Below are 21,870 nucleotides of genomic sequence, written 5' to 3'. Positions count from 1 at the left end.
CACAATTTTAAAATTATTTAATGGGCCATGATTTGCCAGACTCCTATTGACAAAATTATGAAGTAAAGTCATAAATGAGTGTTAAGGCATTGCACTGAAGTTACTTGCTACTCCCTGACATTCCGTTTAAATCTACCTTCAATCTCTTTCCCTTGTCCACCGAAATGAGTTGCAGAAATAATGTCAGTTTTAACCACTGCTTAGTTATTTTTGCCACTGAGCTGTACTTGAGTAAAGTCAGACAGGCTTGAGACAATGGTGTGTGATCAACAAGAACACAGAGAAGCTGATCAGAGCCATCAGAAAGTGCAGCAAGGAGACAAAGAGGGGAAATACCCATGTTATGCAAAGTGGAAAGTCTACATGCAATTATCATGCCTTTGCAAGAAGAGCATTGCTGTGCATCATACATTTGGGTCTATGCATGAACTGAATGTTAAATTTTTCTGCATCTGCCCCTCACGAGGGTAGTCTGACTATTCTTTGCAAGTGGGGAAAACCAAAATTATAGTATTATTTTGTAAACCTTGATTCAGAATTATCTTTTTTTCTCAGCACACTACATCCTCACTATTACTCAAAGAAGTGCTTTTCTCTAATTCTGTGCAGAAAACAAGCATGAAGATATGAAGTAATATATGGCATCACAAAAATCCCCATATTACATTCACACAACAGAGAGATGCAGTCTGAGGCGCTGTACTTGAAAACCAAACAAGTGTAATTCAAGGAACATGACTGAGGATCTGCTTTCCTTCCTTTGTGAGCAATTGTTTCCTCCTTGGAATCTATGATAACCATTAGATAAGATGAAATTTGCACACCAGCCTGTGTATTTCCTCTTGTAGCAGCTTTAGAAGACTGACAAAATAATGCTTTAAATGCATGTGAGTGACAGTACAATGCTGAGAAACTGACATGGCTCAAAAATACATTCCCAGCCTTTAGAAAGTATCTGATCCTTTTATCAACTCCACATACTTTCTTTTTAATTGTAAATAGATTTTCAGAGAAACTGGAAAATAATTTTGTTTCAAGACTGTGTTAGGTTAGACTTGATAAATTGACTCACTTAGCCCCCTGTATTTCAAGAGAAGACTGCAAGGTACAGTGTGGATTTGTGGCTGTGTAGAGTTTCAGTTCTGATCGAAGGGATTCCTTACCTTCAGACAGGGACAAATCATCAGCTGGAGACACCAGGTCTGCCTGGAGCCCAGAGCCACTGCTCAGCGCTGTGGTAATCTGATTCGTCAAGATAACCTGCAAACAGACAAGGAGAGGGGGATGGGAGATGAATTGTTATAACCACTGGAAGGCAGAGAGAAGCCCAGGACTGGAATGCTCCAGGCATAGCATCGAGATGACCCTCTGTATTCTGATCTTTAGCAAATTCAACACTCAGAGCATTTTGAACTACCTGCAGAAACTGAAAGAGTCAATTGCAAGAAGTGGAGGAAAAGGGATATTGTTAAAAAGATGAAATACTGAACAACAGTATGTTGATACATACAGGTACCTTAAATGAAACTACTGCTCTGAAGAGCTTCATCTTTTGCTCATATTCCATGAACATTTTGATGCTCCTTGCAAAACCCCACCTTTTCTTCATAGTCGAAGAGAAAATCTATTTTCCAAGTAATTTCCACACTTTCTTCCTTTGGCTGAAACACAGTGCCGTGGAGGAAGGTGTGGTAGGGGTACACTCCCATTGATCCGAAGCACAAAAGCACTAAATGTTACAGGGCTATCTTTATAAAAGGGGATTTTTTTAGTGCTTTTCAGAATCTCAAGATTCTGATAAACAAAACTGTAGCACCCACTGTGCTCTCCTCCAACAGCATGAGCAATAGCCATGCCTACAAGAGATGAACAACTTCTTGCACCTTTCAATGCATACCGGTTTTTAGCAACAGAAAACATTATGCAAACAGTGCAAACACCACAGAGAGAAGAACGTAGCTATAGCCACAGTTATCTTGCAATGCTTTGGATCTCTAAGCAGCTGCACTTTTTGCAGTAACAGTTGGTCTCCACTTTGCTGACTGACAAACTTCAAAAATTAATTTTTTTTAAAGAACCAAAATGATTCTTCTACTTGCATTGAGAGCAGACAAACTCCAAACTCTCTTACAAATTAATGGCCTGTCTTCAGATGTATTTGACACAGGAGAAAGGCAGAAAGGAATCCTACACAATACTTGGTTGAATGCAGTTTCACTGGAATTTACTGGAATAAATTAACAGATTACCATTGCTAAAAGGAAGAGGAATTTCTCTGCCATTCCCTCCACTACTTGTCCTTCCCTCTGATCATAGCTTCCTCCTGCTTTGTAACTCTTTCAGCAGTAAGATATGACACACTGTCCCCTTTCTTTTCCCCACACAAAGAGACCCCACACAATCTGCGTCAGACCAACGAGCTGTGACCGCAGCGGTGGTGCTGCAGGGTATTGTGTCTTCTTCAGGCAGCATGACACGAGGTGCCAGCAGTGCGATGGAGAACGTGACCTTTACAAGACTCTACCTCCCTGCTCATGCCAGCCCACCCAGCTTTGCACTGCAAACAGGTATGATGGTGCCTGAGAGCTTTATGGACTGTATCAACACCACTAAATTGAGAAGCATGTAAGTCAAATCTTTGCTTACCCAACAGGAGTTCAAGACCTTCAGAACTCCATAGTGATGCCCCTTCATGCTCATCTGCTATTGACTACAAGCTCTGAACAAACTTGAGCTAGCTGCGATCACTCTGCACAGCTTAACCACAGGATGCACCTTTTGGGACTGGGCATTTATGATCACTGCAGTGAACATGGACATGGTAGATAACAGCCTTGCTTGGTCCTACACCTTGGCTAAGGTACCACTTGCAATACTGCTAACAGCAAACACAAGTGAAACACATTACACCCCTCTGCTGTTTCCCCCTGAGCTGCTGTGTGCACCTACAAGCACCTAAAAGCAGACAGCAAAAGGTCTGGTACACACAACTCCTTGCTGCCACTGATGGCTGACTTGTTCATAAAGATTACAAGGTAGGATAATTCAATTTATTAACAAAGAAAAAAAAAAGTCATTTTTCCCTTTTTTTCTTTCTAGGATACTTATCTTCCATTTTAGTGAGCTAGTTCATCCTTGTAATAGGATGGGCATCAAAACCAGTTCAAGGCAAATGAAAGGAATAGGCAGCCAAGAGTCAGTAGGGATAAGAAAGGATGTGAGACCTTTCCTTCTTGAAACCATTCTCACTTTGTTTCCACTGTATCACAAAAGCCACAGACTCACATATCCATAGTACCCAGTATTAGAAAATGTGCTGAAACAGAACACACTAACAGACTTATACTCATGTACTGGTGAGGTATGAAGTTTTCATTGGCACATTTTGCAATGATCACATTATTAACAAGTATCAAGCTCTCTAAGTGATTCAGTCACCTCAGACACGTGCCAAGATAATCTTTGTGCCGTGCCATCACGTATTTTATTATTTATGCAGCACATTTTAAAGAAATGTTGCCATGATTAAGGAACATTTTTAATAGAAAAAAATACCTAAGCACACTATATTTCATATTGCTTTCCTTCAAAGGAAACTAACTGTGAAGCCTTCCAAAAAAAAATCAAAAGAAAAATGAACAAGAAGAATAATGCAACAGCTTTTTTTTTAATCTTCCAGATTCCTCCTTAACCAGGAACTCCACAGCACTATTAGCTGTTAAGACTGAAAGTCTTCTTCACCTTTTATGTTTAACTCAAGCAATGCCTCTGAACCTAGATTTCAATTTCTGATGTATCCTTCAGTAACTATTCAATACTAATATCCTAGATTCCCTGCTATACTGTTTTAAAAAATCAGTTAAAAAAAAGCAGAATCCTACCTAAGTAAATGTTCCTCTCTGACATGCTCTGAGGATGGAAATTAAGCATATTCTGAGTTTTATGACTTCACTGACAGTTACAAATTTGCTTAAATACATATGTAAATACTATCTTGAATAAGCAGATTTCCTCTGAGATGAAGCCACATGCAGATACAAAATGCTTATTTTGGAATTAATTGAAAATTATTCCTCATTTCTCCATGCCTGCAGAACCAACACAGATGCAGTTCTCCCATAAGACAAGTCCAGCCACAAGACAAGGCTGTTAGCTAAGCACTAAATTTGGCATCAAATTCCCTGTCACACTTCTGCAGCCTCACCTACTGCAAAATTCTTTCATCAGGTACAGGTATTCTTATCATATATATATATTTATTTATATATGTATTTTCATGTATCTTTTTGTAGCTCCCATAATACAGTTTGAACCTCACTTTGAGAATGTGCAGATTACTCCAAACTCACTAAATCAAATATGCTGTGAGTCACTAACAAAAGGAAAGAGCTGGTCCTTTGCTACAGTTATGAAAAAATAAAAAGGCACCCAGATTCAGCAAGCTCTTCAGAATAGATACATCTATCTTCAAAACTTCAACCATATCCCATTGCTGAAAAGTGCCAAGTTTTATTTTTCCATGAGCAAAACTTTGGTCATTAATACTTCGGCAGTTAAAGTGCCATTCAAACGAGACCATACATTTTCAGCAGTCACCAGTCCTTGCAGGCATTCAACTTGAAGCCTTGAGTACTGGTATCACACGACTCCAGTGGCACATTTAAAAACTTTATTAATTTCTCCCCAAATTCTCCTTCATGAATCTGAAAGACATGCGTACATTCCGTTCTGCCATCCTTTGAAATGGTTCGATGTATTCAGAGAGTTGCAAATAGGTGTTTGAGGGAATGATTAAGCTTGTGTGTGATATGGAGAGAACACCCAGGTGGACAAAGGAGATCTGGTGCCAAACAGCTCTGTGAGTTCTGGTGAGGAATCACATTTGTACTTGGACAGCATCAGCTGAGTCTCACGCATTGCTTCATACATGGGTGCACAGGACATCATGCTGGTTTTGATGTTAATGATGGTGTTTCTTACAAACCACCAAAAAGAAAGACTGGGTTGGTCTGATAGGTGGCACACTTGAGAGAAACTACCTGCTAAAGTGCTTGGAAACAAGCTGGGCTTATTAGAGAGTCCAAGCAGACTTACTAGAGAGTGCTTTGCACTGAACTAGCAATGGCATTTCTTCAACTCTTCATTGTAGATCTGCCATTAATTTAACCTGTTTAGCACAGGAGACATGCCAGATCCTCCAGCTAAGTAGGTAAGGAAAATTTGCCTCTGTTGGGATCCCTTTGGACAAACACTGGACAGCTTACCAGCCAAGCACAGCTTCCTTTCAAGAGGTTCAAAGCCAGTCATATGTTTATTAACTTCCAGCAGAACACTCAACAGTGAGAATATTGCCACATGGTATTTTGATGTTATCATACTGAAATACACAGTATTTTAAAAGATACTATATTTAAAAACACCTAGTATTTTAAGAGGAGCTCCTATTTCCAATATCAACTAGTGGGACAAAATATTTTCACTGCCACTAAGGCTCACAAAAAGCCATCATACCTCTTTATACACAACTGTGTCCTGACATGTGCAGCAGGTAAGGAAGCTTTGCTATTGCTCTTCTGTTCCTACTTTGTAATGAACAAAGGGTGTGGGTCTTCTTTAGTCAGCAACTGTGTCTGAATAAAAAACACTCTCCACTGCTAAAAGAGGGGAAAAAAGAGTCAGCTAGACAGCTCAGTAAGAAACACTAGAGACTTCAGTGCAGTCTCCCATGGAGTTCAATGAACCACGGCCTTTAACTTCCAGCCCATTCCCTTGCCATTGGTTAAGAGAGCTATTTAACAAGTGAAAATTTACAGTCCTCAGCCTTCCAATTCTGGCAGAATTACCAACTCTTTGGAAATTCACTCGGATTCAGATTTCAAAATCCTTTCTGGGAAAATGTCTACCACTTAAAATACCACACAAATGATGGACTACACAATTTCCCAATCTTTTACTTCAATTTTTACTGCAGCATAGCTACCTCAGATAGTAAAATAACTCCATATAACAATTAGAAGTGTCACGACAGCAAGAAGAATTAGAAAACCCAGAGATAAACACAATAAGACAGCGGGAGCACTTTTTCAACTTCCTAATTTCAGACATGTTAGAAAAACCCCACAACTTCCTCCTCTGATTACCTTCTCACTTTTTATAGGTGCCAATACCTGGAAAAAAATGGACACAAGCGTTTCTCAAGGAAAACAGCACTCAGGTTCCAGATAGGTCATTATTACTTCTAAGGGTTAATCTAAAAGTCAACAACAGTGTTAATATCCCATTTAAATCTTCATATGTTGTTGTGAAAACAGAGTCACCGTCCACTGATGTGATTTCAGCAGATGCTAGTTTTTTTGGAGGCATATTAGAAAAGTAAAAAAAAAAACACTTACTTTTTGTGCCTAAACTCACAACATTCCCATTTATTTGGAATAGCAAAGTTCCTGCATATGCAGAAAATCCCTGCAGGTCCTGGGAGAGAGTTGGCCTAAGAACTTCACACAGAAGAATAAGCAAACTATATTTTGTTTGGTTATTTATACAGTACAATTTTTCAAGTACTCCTCCTGCCCGTCCTAGACCACACTGAAATTACAAAACCTGACTTTGTCATCCTTGTAAATCCAGTTGAGTAAATAAGCTGTTTTCTGTAAACTTGTGGTCTCAGCCTCCTTGTTAGTTTATTGCAAAATTAAAGGGAGCTCAGCACAGAACTATCAATCAGTAACCAGTAAAGGTAGGAAGTCTTCTGGAATGTACCAAAAGGCAAAAAACCACACTATTTCATGAAATGGCTGCTTGTTAAAAGAACGAAGCAGAAATCCCCATTTCGCATGCAACACTATTTAGGAAAATTCTTATTAAAGGCTTCCTATTGAGCTGGGAGAGCGAGCACAAGAACACTTGCAATAATCCCACATTACTCCACCCTTATTAGCCCATTCATTTTGTGGTTTTCACTGTGCCCAAGAAACGTCACTAGAGAGCACCAAGTACAAGTGACAAGTCACTGGGGCAGGGATGATGACCCTGCATGCTGGAGGAGAAGGAAAGAAAGTTTTACTGATCCCCAGCCAATCTGTCTTCCCATCCCTGAGAAGGCACCTCCCTCCCTTTCCCTGAAGAACACAGCTTTTCATGAGGTATTCAAGTAATGGCTCAAAACAATAAAGGACACTGCACCAAGCAGTACCACAAAGTCAGATGGGGCTGGCAGCAAGCCTGAAAACAGCAAAAGGGAACGGGTTGAAAAACAGGGTGAAAAATCATGATTCAAACAACTGTAAGAGCAACAGCCTTCTCCTTGAAAACCTGTCAAAGATCCTCAAGACTGGCATCAGTCTGCTCAAGGAAGAATCCAAAGCTACCACTATCTGTGACAGTAACAGGGTACTTGTGGACTTCATCTAAGCTACATGCTGAATTAGCTTTTTCTTCAACTTCTGTTTCTTTGGGGAGATTTTCTTCAGCATCAGAGTCCATTTGACACAAAAGCTGTCAAAAGTAGTGCAAGACCTCAGCAGAACTTCTACTTAACACTCACAAGGAATAAAACATGCTTAAAACTCAGCTTTTTTGGTGAAATCATGGAGTTGCAAACAGTAAAAAAGAAAGGTCTGAATGCAATACCGAGAGCTCCTAACCAAAACATGAGTTTTCAAGAGAGAATGTCAAGTGCCCACAGCTACAGCAGCACTTGAAGCCAGTTACTGCTCCACAGAGCCTCACCTCACAGGAGACTGACTTTTAGTGAGAAAAGCCCCTGCACAGTCAGACAGCTCTGGGCTCCAGCACCAAATTAAACATATTTATATCACAACTATTATAATGACAAGACATAATATATATATATATATATATATATCTTCATTCTTAGAAAATGCAAACTATTTTGGTTCACACAAACCAAACACAAAAGAAAAAACCCAACAGTTTATCATCTCAAATCCAAGCAAATCACCACACCCACCCAATACTTATCCCACTAGGTGTCTTGTATTCCTGAGCTGAGCAGCCACCAGCCCCAGCAGCTCAGGTTTCTGTGGGAAGAATATAAATAATGTCAAATACTGTATAAAGCCCAGACATCACAAGTAAAAAACTTTCTAATACATGAAATTCCCATATGCAAAGTCAAATACCACTTCTTGTGTTTAATCAAGGCCTAACTAGGATACTCAAAAGTATCTTTACATATAAAGTATCTTTACATATTTTACTAAAATGGTTGTAGCACAAAGCTGCTTCACTGCAGGCATAAGCAATACACAAATGCCCACATTTAACAACTGTTGCTAATCCAAATCAGCTGAAAGATGAAGTACCCATTAGAGCCATCTTGCCTGTAACATGACAGAGGAACAGGCTGGTAACAGGCTGGAGGGCTGTGATACACAGGCTGGAGGAAAGCAGGCAGATATTTTCAGTCACAGCATAGCAGCTACCCTGACTGAAGGCAAAGCCAAGAGCTGTTAGAATTCACATCTCAACCAATGTTACCAGAATTTGGCATAATTCCCTGAATAACAGATATATACACATAAACCACTGGAAGCCTATTGAGAACCACTTCCTAATCCCATATGCAATGTACACTCCTACAAGTGCTGGCCTTGCCTCAGAGGAATTTCAACTGCACCCATTTTCATCAGAATTCAGAGGAAAAAAATAAAAGCAATTGAACAGCACAGAAACAAGAAAGTACAATTCTCTGGAAGGCTCACTTACACCTTTTAAAAGATTAGAGATCTGTTGATCAGGACACATTGTTGGTTAGCTGCAACCTTATTAGAGCTCTTAGGAGAGAGAGAACTTGCAGCTCTTGTTTTGCCAAGGTATCACTACCCAAACTTCTCCTCTTTCATCCCTCAGTGAGACAATTCATAGCAGCAGAGGTGATTTTATAGTTATTGGATTTCATGGGGTATAAATAGGACTTGGCAGAAGCCAAGGTATCTTTCAGACACTAGTCACTGTATTTACAATCAAACTTACTCTGCTTTGCATAGGAAAAGTACAAAGTTATGCAATTCTATTCCATAAGCCTTTTGAAGAAGTGTCTATTCACATCTCTGCCAGCTGCTTAAAAAGCATCACAATGAATTAAAACTTCCACAAGAAAAAAAAAAAAAAAAAAGAAACAAAGCAAAACAAAAGCATGTTGTTCTCAGGCAGCTACAGGCCTTCAAGTTGAAATAGCTACCACCCAGCAACAGCCTGAGGTCTTTAGCCTTTCCTACTCTGTGAACGAGGGATGCAGCCAACACAAACGTAATGCTCAAAATCCCCACCACAGCACCCTTGTGCTGAGCTGCCCAGGAGAGGGGCCTGTGTGCCTGCCCAGGAGAGGGCCTGTGTGCCTGCCCAGGAAAGGGGCCTGTGTGCCTGCCCAGGAAAGGGGCCTGTGTGCCTGCCCAGGAGAGGGGCCTGTGTGCCTGCCCAGGAGAGGGGCCTGTGTGCCTGCCCAGGAGAAGGTTTGTGTGCCTGCCCAGGAGAAGGGCCTGTGTGCCTGCCCAGGAGAAGGGCCTGTGTGCCTGCCCAGGAGAGGGTTTGTGTGCCTGCCCAGGAGAAGGGCCTGTGTGCCTGCCCAGGAGAGGGTTTGTGTGCCTGCCCAGGAGAGGGGCCTGTGTGCCTGCCCAGGAGAAGGGCCTGTGTGCCTACCCAGGAGAAGGGCCTGTGTGCCTGCCCAGGAGAAGGGCCTGTGTGCCTGCAAGGCCTTCACATCCAGCAGCCTGCACAGACATGTTTGCAGAGATGTGCATCCCCCCAGAGGGATGGCCACCCGCCTTCCTGTCCTGGCAGGGGCCCAAAGCTCCCTGCTCAGTTTCCAGCAGATCTTCCTCTTCTCCACCCTCCCCTCCAGCCCCTGTTTAATGATGGCTTTCTGAATTGAGCTTTCTCATGTGTCTAGCTAGAGATGGCAGTAAGAGACTGCTCTGACACTGGCTGAGGAAACACAAAGTACCTCTCAAGAAATCACTGTAATCCACAGGCAAGTTTTACATTCAAACCTGCTGCACTCTAAAAGCAGCGAGCACCACTGCTTTAAAGGGAGTTTTCTGATGAATGCCAAATTGTCTTGCAACAGAATAAATAAAATTATGAATTCACAGTTCACTCTTAGACTCTTTGCTGTTCTCTGCAACAGCACTTTTGGTTGGTTGAATTTGTTTTGTTTTGAAGGATGGGGAAGAAACTGGGTTGCCTGGAAAACCAGCAAAGTCATACAGAATTTCAGTTCTGCACTGGCATGTTCCAGATTGAGAGGAGAGACATCTACACTTTCATAAGATTGCAAGGAAGTAAAAATTTATGCTCACTGTTTTCCCAATGAAAAACCTCGTTAAGTTTATTGGCACTTGTCATTGGCAGAAGAAAACAGACTGAAGACTCTTTCCTTCCAGTTGCTGTGTTCAGATCTTCTGCTATGCATCTATCCTCTTTCATCCAGTACTTCAAATTTACCTCGACCTACACTAATTCTTTGACATTAAACCTCACTATCTTCTGGTGGAATAAATGTATTGTTGCCCCTTTTGTATAGACAGATGCACAGACACTAAGCAAACTGACTAAAGGTAGCATAAATGTTAACTACTATTCCTAAACCCTGATTTTAAGAACAGAGTTAAAAGTTGGAAAGGGTCATACTCCCCCAAGCACTCTAGAACACCTCAGACTATCTAGTAGGTAGCTAGCAAATTGTATATTTATAATTCTTTCCATACTTGGAGTTTATTTTAATCAGGGTTTTTTATACCTGTCTATACTTAGTTTAGCTTACTCCTAACAACTCAATAGGAATATGAAGTAACTGGAGAAGTGTCTATTATTCATTACTAAACTAATGAAATACTCCTAACAAGGTCTACTTAGGGCTCATGGCCCATTTCAAGTTGATAATTAGTACACCAGCATTTTTATTTCATTTTTATGTTTTGACAAGCTCATCAGAAAGACCATTTATACCAACATACACATGCAGGTCTTGATAGATACAGCATATAAAGCACAACTTCATGTCATTAATTCCATTAATTCCTGAAATCCTTTCCAATTAGTTCCTTCAAGCCAGGGGGTCACAGGAGACTCTCTGAATCTTGGATACAAACTAAAACAGCTCAATGGCCTACTGTAATTTACAGCTTTGCTGAACAGTTTTAAAAACAATTTCCCTAGCTCCACCTTATTCCACAACATGACTCTATGCCAACATTCTTAAAAGGAGGACAGTGTTAGTTTAGACCTCTGCTTGGTATCTTGTGGAAGCAGGAAGAAGTACTTCCAGGATGTGCTAGAATATTTGTTGCCCTAGTCCATTCATTAAACTTTACATGCAGGTAACTACTACCACAATCACATGGCTTATTTTTTTTTATACACAACATACTTTATCAGGACCACAGAAACAGAGCAAATCTTTTCTAGCCTATGGTTATGTTAGAGAACACAGAATGTTTCACACCACACCTTTTGGAAAAATTTTCTTACTGTGCTATGGCCTTCCACTGAACACATTTCAAGACTCAGGATTTTTATACTTGTCTAAAGGCTATGCTTAGATAATCATATAGGCTTTATTTCAGTGTATGTAATGGTCAGTACGTTTGAAGTACAGAGTAACAGGGAATTTGGATACATGACTCCATCCACCCATTTGCCCAAGCTATTTGACAGGTCTGTAGAGTATTAAGGCAGTAATTGATACTGCACAGAAGCCTGACAATCAATATATTGATAATTTTTACAAAACAAACTAGACACTGTCGCAGCATACACACAGTACATGGTGCAGTCCAGAGTATGCACAGAGTATCACAAACACAGAGTGTCACCATACAGGTGCAGAAAGCTTCAACCCACACACAGTAACACCATACTGTAGCAGAAGGCTTCAGGTGCCTGCCCATACACAGCAACATCACATCACTTCAGAAGGCTGCAAGCATCTGCCCCTCTTGTTCTTTAGCCCAACCTTTCACACCCCTCATGTTGGTGCATTGCACCTGTGTGCCCTTCACTGCTGGTGCAGTGCACCTGGGCACTCTGTGTCTCATGACCTGCAGTGCTGCTCACCTGCCCCACACAGCTGTAGCCCATTGGGGATGGGGCTCAGCCACAGCCCTGCTCCCAGTTACCACAAACTGAGTGCCTACAGCTGACACCAGCATTTAGTGCAGCTGATTTAGCGAATGCTGTGCTCCTGCTGATTTTAAAGTTCACTTATCAACCTCTATAGCTGTAATGGCTCTAAAAAAGTGAAGTCAAAGAAGAAATAAAATACCCAGATGCTGAAACAAACAGCGTCTCAAGTTGCTATCAGTTTCCCTTCCTTCTGAGTCAGTGCTCAGAAAGGTATGAAAGAACAGGTGAGAATGAATTACATGTATTAAAAGCTGTAGATATCTATTAACATTTCATTTTAGACATTTTCACAGACTGAATTGCATGTGCACCTTTAGAGCCTAACCTACAGTTTAGCCAATAATCTTTCTCTGCCAGAAATATTTGTAGTATTACAAAATCATCAGTAGCCCCAGCCTCCTTTAAAATGCAACCATACAAAACACACCAGTCTGAGCACTGGGTAGTACTTTTCTTCTGAACCAGTGACTATTTTCATAATCAAAATATTTTAGTCCAAGTGGATGGAAAGTCAAAGTTTTACCACCTAGCTTTTTGAGCTTTCTAATATATCAACATACCTCTAAAATGCAGCGCAAAATTTTTATGCAAAAGAAGATTACTTGGGTATATTTGATCAGTCTCCTAAACCTGCAGACTTAGACAATTAAGAGCATTAACCTTTGACATTTTTCCTCTTATAATATTCTACACATTTTCTAAACTAAGGTATTCTGAAGAAAATTAAAAAAAAAATAAATGCAACCTATACCAAAGACACAGTGGTGGACTGTCTTACAAAGTTTTATTAGCACTCTTTGAAGACTGCTATAGCATTTTAGGAAGCCTTGTTACACAGTAGTAAGATTATCCTAGGTGCTTCTTCCACAAAAAGCACATTTAAAAAGAAAGCTAGTAGTAAATAGTTCATAATGAGACAGGAAGAAAATATGCCCAAACATGTACATGTATAATTGTTTTCCAAACATGTCAGATCTGGTATCACTTAGAGGAAAGAAGAGGAGAGGGGACATAAATCATCCAAGTTTCTTATCAATATGTGGGGGGAAAAATAAAATTTTGTGGCATAAAACATTCTGGAATTTCAGTGGCATTGTCTTTGCCTCTGTAACCTATTTTTTTTCTAAATCTTTTCACTAGGAAATATAGTTAGTCTGTATTTCTCCAATAAAATTGGTCTTTTTATCACATTTTAAATTTCTTTTGAGCTACCCAACTTACTTGGAGTGTATTTTCTTGGAAGCATAAATAATTTGAAACCTTTTTGACAGTTAGGACTGAAGATGGAAACTGAACTCTGAAAAATGCAAGGAATCATTTTTGTGCTGAGACTGCAGCATAACACACACCCCCTTTGGCTTGCTAATCACTGAGTACAGGTCTGCTGCTTCCAGTGGAAATAACACTGGGCCTACAAGTATCACTGTTTTGTTTTCTTGGCACCTCACTTTTTATGTAAATATTTGTAAACACTTAATAAAACAAACCCAAATATCTTTATTCAGCTATTTGGGTACTCTAGAATATTTACAGCTGTTACTAGAACAACAGAAATTTTAGTTGATGTCAGGTGAATATAAACAGGCTGTGGCACCTTTAGTGATCTTAAACTCTAAGAAAACCTTGGGAATGGTACAGGATTTCAGCTTTTGCACAATTTGAAATTATCTGTTCTTTAGGAATACACTTAAGTAGGTAATTTTTGCACCTCATTCAAACAACCCAAGTGCAACAAAAATTTGCTGTCCATCCTACAAACTACACATACAGGTATCAGAGAAAAGCAGTTGGTGCTTTCTGGACAGCCAACTGAAATTTTGCAGCAGCTCTAGATGAATTTTCACTGCAGCTAGGAATTTTTAAATAGCATTTTCTCAACTTGTTCATAGAATTCAGACTCATGCATTTTCTTTGGACTCCATAGAAACTGTTTCATCTAAAGCGTTTCTTAAAAAAACCTCATCAGAGTCTCCATTGCAGAGTTGCACAAAAAATTGCCAAGATAGTAATGTTAAAAATTAATTACATTAATTTAATTTAGAGAAGGACTTAAGAGGACCAAATTATGCTTTAGTCAATAGATTCTGTTGCCCCAGTAGGTTTTCTGCAGCCCCATGACTGGAACAGCTTCTTCCAGTGAGGAGTGAGGTACTTGGGCAAACACATAGGAAACCTGGCCTAGATTAGAAATTTCTGGATAGGACTGAAGTGTATGAGCAAACATTGTGGGAAACAGGAACAAAAAGACCAGCAAGATGTTTCCAGTCAGGCAGGAAGTACATCTTCAGATGCACTGGCTGTGGGTCCTGAGGTAGCAGCTACAGATCTGAGACACTGGGATTGGTACTGACAGCAGAATAGTAGGTAAGTGACTTTCTCAAGAAAGGATAGGATGTACTTGCAGATCTCTAAAACAAAGATTTAGGTAATTCAATGCAAGATACTTGAACTTGAAAGCAAGGTGCACTACCAGAGCAGTGTGTGTGACAGATTAAATCTAATTGCTCAATTATATCTGACACTCGGTGAAAATTTTTTCATGTTTGGCTGGATACTAATGTGGAGACACATAGCTTCTGGGATAGAAGGGCATTTATGGCTTTCCCCACTTCAGTTACACTGTCTGATTCCTGCCATCACCCAAACGTATCAACGAGGAAATGGTTTTCAGTAGTAGAGCTATCAATTCAGTGAAGTTATTTCTTCATTGGCTATTCCTTGAGTCTAATTAAAGATATCTATAGCTTGTTTTACAATAAATTTCTCCTCAAAAAGTTACTTATTGTTTTTCTATTTAAAACAATCCCTATCTGCTGTTACCAAGTCTTAAAATTCCCTGCATGAAAGGAACATCAAGTAATGGATAGATTATACTCCAGCTGCCTCTTAGACTGATCTCCTCCTCCAGAACATTAGATACCCACTGCAGAAAGCAGCCTGACCAGGTAAATTCTCATTTTGAATTTTATTAATATTGCTCAGGGTTTTTTCCAGACTATGTAAGATTTATTGCAAGTCTAGTTTTATTGATCCTAAAGGAGTTACACCAAAGTGAAACGCGATCAGAGATTTGTCTCTGTCCAGCTTCATCCTTTTGTGCATAAATACATTCACAGAGAAACAATCAGTTCAGACTTTTTCTCTTTTTATTAACTCTTCACCTCAATTAATATTCAAGCGAGAACAGTAGGGAGCAGAAGTCCAATCGCATGTTCTCTAATCCTGGTTCTGAGGCTAAGTAGCTGCAACTGCTTACAGATACAATAAATTCTTTGTGCCCTGTTTTCAAAGGAGGCCTAATGCCTACCCCATAAGAGTATTGTGGGATCCAGTATTTTGTTTTCCTAATGCTTTGAACTCACTGCATGAAGTGTGATTAAATCACAGTGCAGCACCACAAACCACCCTGTGTTCCCATGTTCCAATGTATAGCTGGGCAACCTCTAAATACAATTTAGCAGTAATAGTTGACCTCTGTAGGTTCCATGTATGGTCTTGTAACAAAAAGTCTTAAAACTTCCCTCCAGAAAACCCACTGGCTTTTTTGTTTTCCTTTCGGCATTTTTGGCTGAGTGGGGGGAGGAGTTGATGTGTTTTTTTAAAATCTTTTGCCTTTGCTTGAGTTGTGAGTGAAAGCATCACTGGTTTGTACTGCAAGTTTGGGAAGGGTAAATCTGAAAAATTCCTCATGGCTGAACTTCTGGTATGTTGTACAACATTCTGTAAAGTATTAGCACTGTATTTAAAACAGACGGAAAGTAACAAATAGATGCCAGATTATTATTTACATGTTAGCTATGATCTGTGTTCTTGGAAACAAGTTTTGGTCTCTCTTGAGCTTACTGAGGGTGTTTTAAAGAGTTGTTTAATAGAGCAGGGAGTACTGAATAGTTCCAGAACAGCGAAGACAACAAAATAACAGCAATGCAGAATAGCTTCAAATCAGCCCTGTACAAATTTATTTTCTGAACTGGATATCTCAGATCATTCCTGTGCCAGTAAAAGGCAAATAAATAGTTATTTTTTAGGGTGTTACAAGATCAACAAGTACAGAGTTTGGACTACTTTTAAAACATGAGGCTCAATAAGGAGCTGTATATATCAGAGTAAGCAGCACAAAAAAAATATTCTGTTCCTTTCGGCAAAAGCACAGAATAAAACACATACACAGAGAAAGATCATGTCAGTGCTGAAATAAAATTCTCCACCTCAGATGTAAAAGCTGACTTTTTAACAGACTGGAAAAAACATCAGTGATTACCTAGATTTCAGTCCATACTCCATCTCAATAGCCAAGAAAGAATTGTTGCTGAGGAAACTGCAGCCTGCAACTGCTCACCGAGAGCTGTGTCCACACTGAAGTTTGCAAGAGAAAGGGGAAGAGGCACAAATAATTAAAGAGAAGGCATGATTTACAGAAAACAAATACAAACTTCCTCCAGGAATGAACACTGCCTGGAATACCATCAGCAAATATAAATGGGAGGAACAGAATTGGCACACCTAGAACGTGGTGAGATACAGAGTCTCGAAAATTGCTGCTTTGGCGTTAAGTGCCTGCTTCAAGTTTCACAAACTTCAGAGAACGAGGCCATAAATAGAAAAGCCATTCTCACCAAGCAAGAAGCCATCCACTCTGCAGTACAGACTGAGAACTGCTCTTGCAATGAGCATCACAAGAAAGACTCACCATTCATTTTGCCACAGTTTCTATCCTGATTACAAATAGCAAGAGCCAGCCTCAAGAATAAATGCAGACCCATTGCAAACCAACACATCTAAATGCTTCTCAATTTGATAAAAATGACCAATGCCTAAATGGGTCACAGTAGCCCAAATTCCACAGATTAGTACTAAACTACAAGCTCTGTGAAACATATTTCTGAAATTCTGTATGGATAGCATCAGATTTAGGTGATTAAAAGATAATCTTGATACAGATAGTTGCCAACTCCACCTTGCCAATGTGCAAGGTGGGGGGGACCAGAAAACCAGGAAGACGTTTCATATAAATGAATAAGGTCAAACAATGCCCATTCTTCATTTTCCTTAAAACTTGAAGTACTTTGAGGATATAAAGGAAGAGTTAATAATGCATTTTATAGGACTGTATTCTTATTTGCATTCTGGTTTGTGCCATAAGCAGATTCTCTCCATTCATAGAGATAAAATTTTTTCATAAGCTCCCATAACATCAAAACAACTACTGTAACAGGAGTGCATGAAAGACCTCAGATAATCATTACTGTGGGATTCATAGTGAAATCTTGAGAACTCATAACACAAAGTAGAAAAAAGCTAACTAACAGCTCTGTCTGCACTACAAATCTAGTTTACTAAGAAGTCTAGCCACAACACAGTTCAATTCTGAAGTCTACAACCATAATTTGATAACATACACGTGTACACGCAGCATGCACATGTTCTTTGCCCCAGATCTGGATCATGTCAGAGGCTTGTCCAGGCATAATCATTCCCTTCCCAATTCCTCTGTCCCAGGTCAAACCAGAACTCAAAAAATCCCTTGCCTTGCAGTGTGACATTGTAGGCTGGAGAAGGGCAAAGACACTCAGCTCTGTGTTAGCACAACAATTCCTTCCATCTCCTCTCTCAAACCAGGGACACAGCATTCAAACACGGGCAGAAGAATGCAGCAGAGTTATGCTTCTCCAGTAATGGAAGCATTTTGCTAAGCCTGCCACTCTGCTTCCCTGTACACTGCTTTCTTTGCCAGCATCTCAAGCTGGCTGTGCAAAAGATGGAAAAGTATAAATTGAGGCAGAAACAACCTTCAGATTTAATAACTACTCAACAGTATGAACACTGTAATACACCCTATATATTCACACAAGCAGTTACTCAAACCATATCTTCATACATGAGCCACACAACAAACACAGACATATGTGGCAATGCTTCCCAAAAGAAAAAGCCCAAACACAATAAAAGTGCCCTAGTATGAGATTTTTCAGAAGAAACTCTCAAATCACTACAAACAGATCCTGAATCTGAAAAAAAAAAAAAAAAGACGCTTTAACATTTTCAGTTGACCAAGGAAAACAGTGGACATGGGGCTGAACAGAGAGGAAGCAATACTATCTGAGGCCATCAATGGGCCAACAAATCACCCTTAATAGGCAAGAAGCAAGAATGTTTTATACGGTATATAAAAGCAAATCTGACATGTCTAGGACATTGAACATGCACTATGAAGTCTGGCACACAGTGTACTTATTTGTAAGTCAGCAGCCAAGACATCCTGCATGTCCCAATTTTTCTCTTTTCCTTGAAGTTAAGAGGTTTCAAGTCAGGAAAAAAAAGAAGACTCAGATAAATGACATCCTTGCAAACATTTTGCTCATCTCCACTCTCAACTGTATTTTACTTGCCTAAGCCTGGACACTGGAGATACTGAAACAAGCTGATATGCAAAATTAGAAAGCTTTTCTAATTTTCACAAGTATTTCTGTGTTGTTGGATCAAACCAAGTTTAAGTTAAACACTTCCAGGAAAACCACAGATCAGGAAATTGTAATAAATGCTCCAAGAGCTATAATCCAAAAGGGATCTATTTGTCTTCCTTCTCCTTCTCCCAGCTGAATTTCACGGTTTTGCATGCACACATTCCTGCATCTATCGTTTGGACCCTTACGGACTTTGTTTCCCATCACCCATTCTTTTCACTTCACTTTTTTTCAGAAACATTATTGAAACAAAGACAAAACACTTTAGAACACTCAACCAGGATTGGAAGAATTATTTTAATTACAATTGAGAAGTCAGTAAAGCATTTGCAGATCTCTCTAAACCAGACAACGCCTACGTCCCTTCAGAAATATAAGGACAGTTTTTCTGCTTTGAAAGAGAAAGTTGTGAAGTTCACTAAAAGCAGCAGAAGACTGTAAGGGAAGTGTCTAATAATTTAACCCAAAAAATTTAATCTAAAATTTCTTCTCAGTTCATTGGAGATAGTATAAAATGTTGGGCCCAGAATGAGTTAATACTGCAGAATTCACATATATTTCTAGAAAACAAAACATCAAAAGGATGAGATACAAGAACTAAAGAACAATCTGAAAAAGTATTCCTACTCAAGGCAGCACTTAAGCATGTACTCAATTTAAGGTATATACTTACAACACTAATTAAAATATGTTTAAGAGCTTTCCTGAGTTGATATCAAAGAATTCAACCAGACACTGATGCAAAAATCTGGCAGTATTTGTAGCATTGTATTTAATACTGGAATGCAAAAAAGTTATTTAAAGATGAATTGCTGTAAGAGGCAGAGGCTGTCTGTTCTTGTAAGTGTAAGTTGCAGCCATCCTGGCTACTACACTCTGGAATTGTAGTCATAAGAATTATAACTTCAAAGGAAAAAAGCATTATAGCAGAACTGGAAGATGGACAGAGATCACAGAAACAAGGTGTTTTCAACAAAGTCTTACCAAGTAAATTCTTGAAATATGCACTTTTAAAAATACATCTACATTTACCATACCACTATTAAGAGCTTAATGGAAATGGTATCAAATTAGAGGATGTAGCAACAGAACAAGATTTAGACAAGCTTTTTTGCTTTAAAAAAAAAAGGCTATGGAACAGAAATCAGTACCTGGGTGCAGAGGAGGAAGTAGATTTTAAGTAGAAAACAAAAATATTGCACTGAACAAAGAGCAGAGAATGTACTATATTTTGAATCTTGCTGAAGACAAACCCAAGCCATGAAAATATAATGAGGTTACACAGAGTTATAATTCTCCTCCATACTTCAGGAGAAGGATAAGGAGCATAAAAGTTGACTCCAGTAACACCAATACTCCTACTAACAATTAAGACAAGGAAGTCTATTAAGATTATTGCTTTTAATTGCTTCATTTACAAACTTAAATCAGTGGTCAGCACTGAGCTTTTCAGAGATATCTGGCATTACCAGGAAATATCACAAACAATCTGACAGCAGTATCCCCAAAACTGAAAACTTCAGATGCTAGCCTAGCAATGATAAATTCAGAAAAGAGAGAGGAAGTTAAAAGCATTTCAGCTCCAAAGTTATTTTAAAATAACCTGCAGTTTTTACAGAAGAACTACATCTCAGAAAACACAGACAACCCTAATAATAGGTAGAGGGAAAGATTTAAACATCATTTTTCATAAACAACTAGACCTTAGAAAATGAATACTCAGACTAATCCAGCTGATTGAGGGGAAAATAAACTATAAGAGTCAATACATAAGAATAAAGTCTAGGGAGCTGTGATGAACTGAAAAAGCAAATCAATGAAGACATAAAATCAAACAAACTCCTGAAGTATGTCTAAAGCAAGTAAACAAAGAATCTGCTGGCAAGAAAAAAGAAAAAGGGGATAAGGCTCACTTACAGAAGCAATATGATTGTGTTAAAGAAGTTTGCAACGAAAAATTGCACACAAATACTTATCCTGATCCCACAGCTATTTTCAAGGTACTGAGATGAGGTATTTCCAAGAATCAGGGGATCAAAAAAGATTCTAAAGCAAAATGCATCAAAAGGGTAGCCTGAAGGGGGGGAAAGGCAGCAAAGCCCACATTCAAGTAAATGAACTTAAAATTCCACTGTAAAATAACAGCATCACAATACACATAAACACACCCAAGTTCCTCTTCTCACTCCATACAGGCACCATATTCTTGCCCATTTGTACACTTAGGCTCCATATCATTACTATTTTCACAACACAAAATAAAATTCTCTTGTAAGCATTGGCATAAAGCCCCCACCTGCATTTCCCTTGTTCTCAGGCCTTCCTGGATCTCCACAAAGTCACCATTTGATGCACCAAATGTGCAATGTTAGGTCGTTTGGGCTGAGATACCCGGGAGTTGTTTTCCTTCTCCTTCAGAATGTTGATTGGTATAATGTATTATTACAGGAGAACATCTCACATTTCAATACATACATGTATAATAAAGAACATTTATGCAAGTTTGTGATATCTCTGTTTTGAGGCTTTGCCATCTGTGTGCAGGCCATTTTCAGCCATTGAAGATAATATCAAATGCAATCTGAATAGAAATTTTTGTTTCCATAAAACCATTTTAGACATGTTAAAATAAGAAAACATACTATTAGCACAACTACTGCTCCTGTGCTCCCCTGGAGACATCTTTATTGGCACCCACTATGGGAAAAAGCCCCACAACTCCAATCTCTATGACTTCTAGTATCTTTTCTACACAGAACAACCACTATACGAGACTGTATTTTCACATATGTTTACATATATTTTAAATGGAGTAAGATGAGACTGGAATGAGAAACTACTATGCCCTCTCCTGTATCTCATTTCCCTCCCTGAACTGCTGCCATTCCATGCAGGAAGGCATTTCTGTGGGCTTACACTGAACAGGCCTAAACTGATGCAGTTGCCCAGGCTGGATGGAAGGAGAAGGGGATGGCCCCTTTCAGTCACCATGCTGTGTTACTGTATGCACAGAACATTTGTAGAATTATAGGATAGAGTCTACCCTAATGCAGAGGTTACATCAGGGCCAAAAATAAGAGAAAAATATTCCATCACATCTATGATTTCATACCTTCAAAGGAGAACAAAAATCATAACTGCCTTTATGTTACGCTCTTTTTCACTGCTACGATGTGGGAAAACACCATTTCATTACATCCTTGTCCTGGTAGTTCTCAAAAGTTCAGACCAGCCAGCTATGACTGAAGAACTGGCTACAGCC

General features: G+C 39.3%; 1 protein-coding gene across 7 annotated transcripts in view; it reads right to left on the bottom strand.

The window, feature by feature from the left end:
- The window catches only part of RAD51B (RAD51 paralog B), a 403,112-nt gene that overhangs the window by 212,178 nt on the left and 169,064 nt on the right, over nucleotides 1–21,870 (bottom strand). For all 7 annotated transcript variants that reach the window (XR_012580812.1, XM_074542842.1, XM_014268656.3 and 4 more), the window contains exon 8: nucleotides 1,164–1,260. Coding sequence is in view for 6 of the 7 variants with exons in the window: in XM_074542842.1 (XP_074398943.1) it covers nucleotides 1,164–1,260 (97 nt within the window). In the remaining variant the exon portion in view is untranslated. The remainder of the gene's footprint in view (nucleotides 1–1,163; nucleotides 1,261–21,870) is intronic.

This window comes from Zonotrichia albicollis, chromosome 6, assembly GCF_047830755.1.
Source record: "Zonotrichia albicollis isolate bZonAlb1 chromosome 6, bZonAlb1.hap1, whole genome shotgun sequence".
Lineage (NCBI taxonomy): Eukaryota > Metazoa > Chordata > Aves > Passeriformes > Passerellidae > Zonotrichia > Zonotrichia albicollis.
Note: the sequence above shows the minus strand (reverse complement) of the source record. Positions and strands in the feature narration are given on the sequence as shown.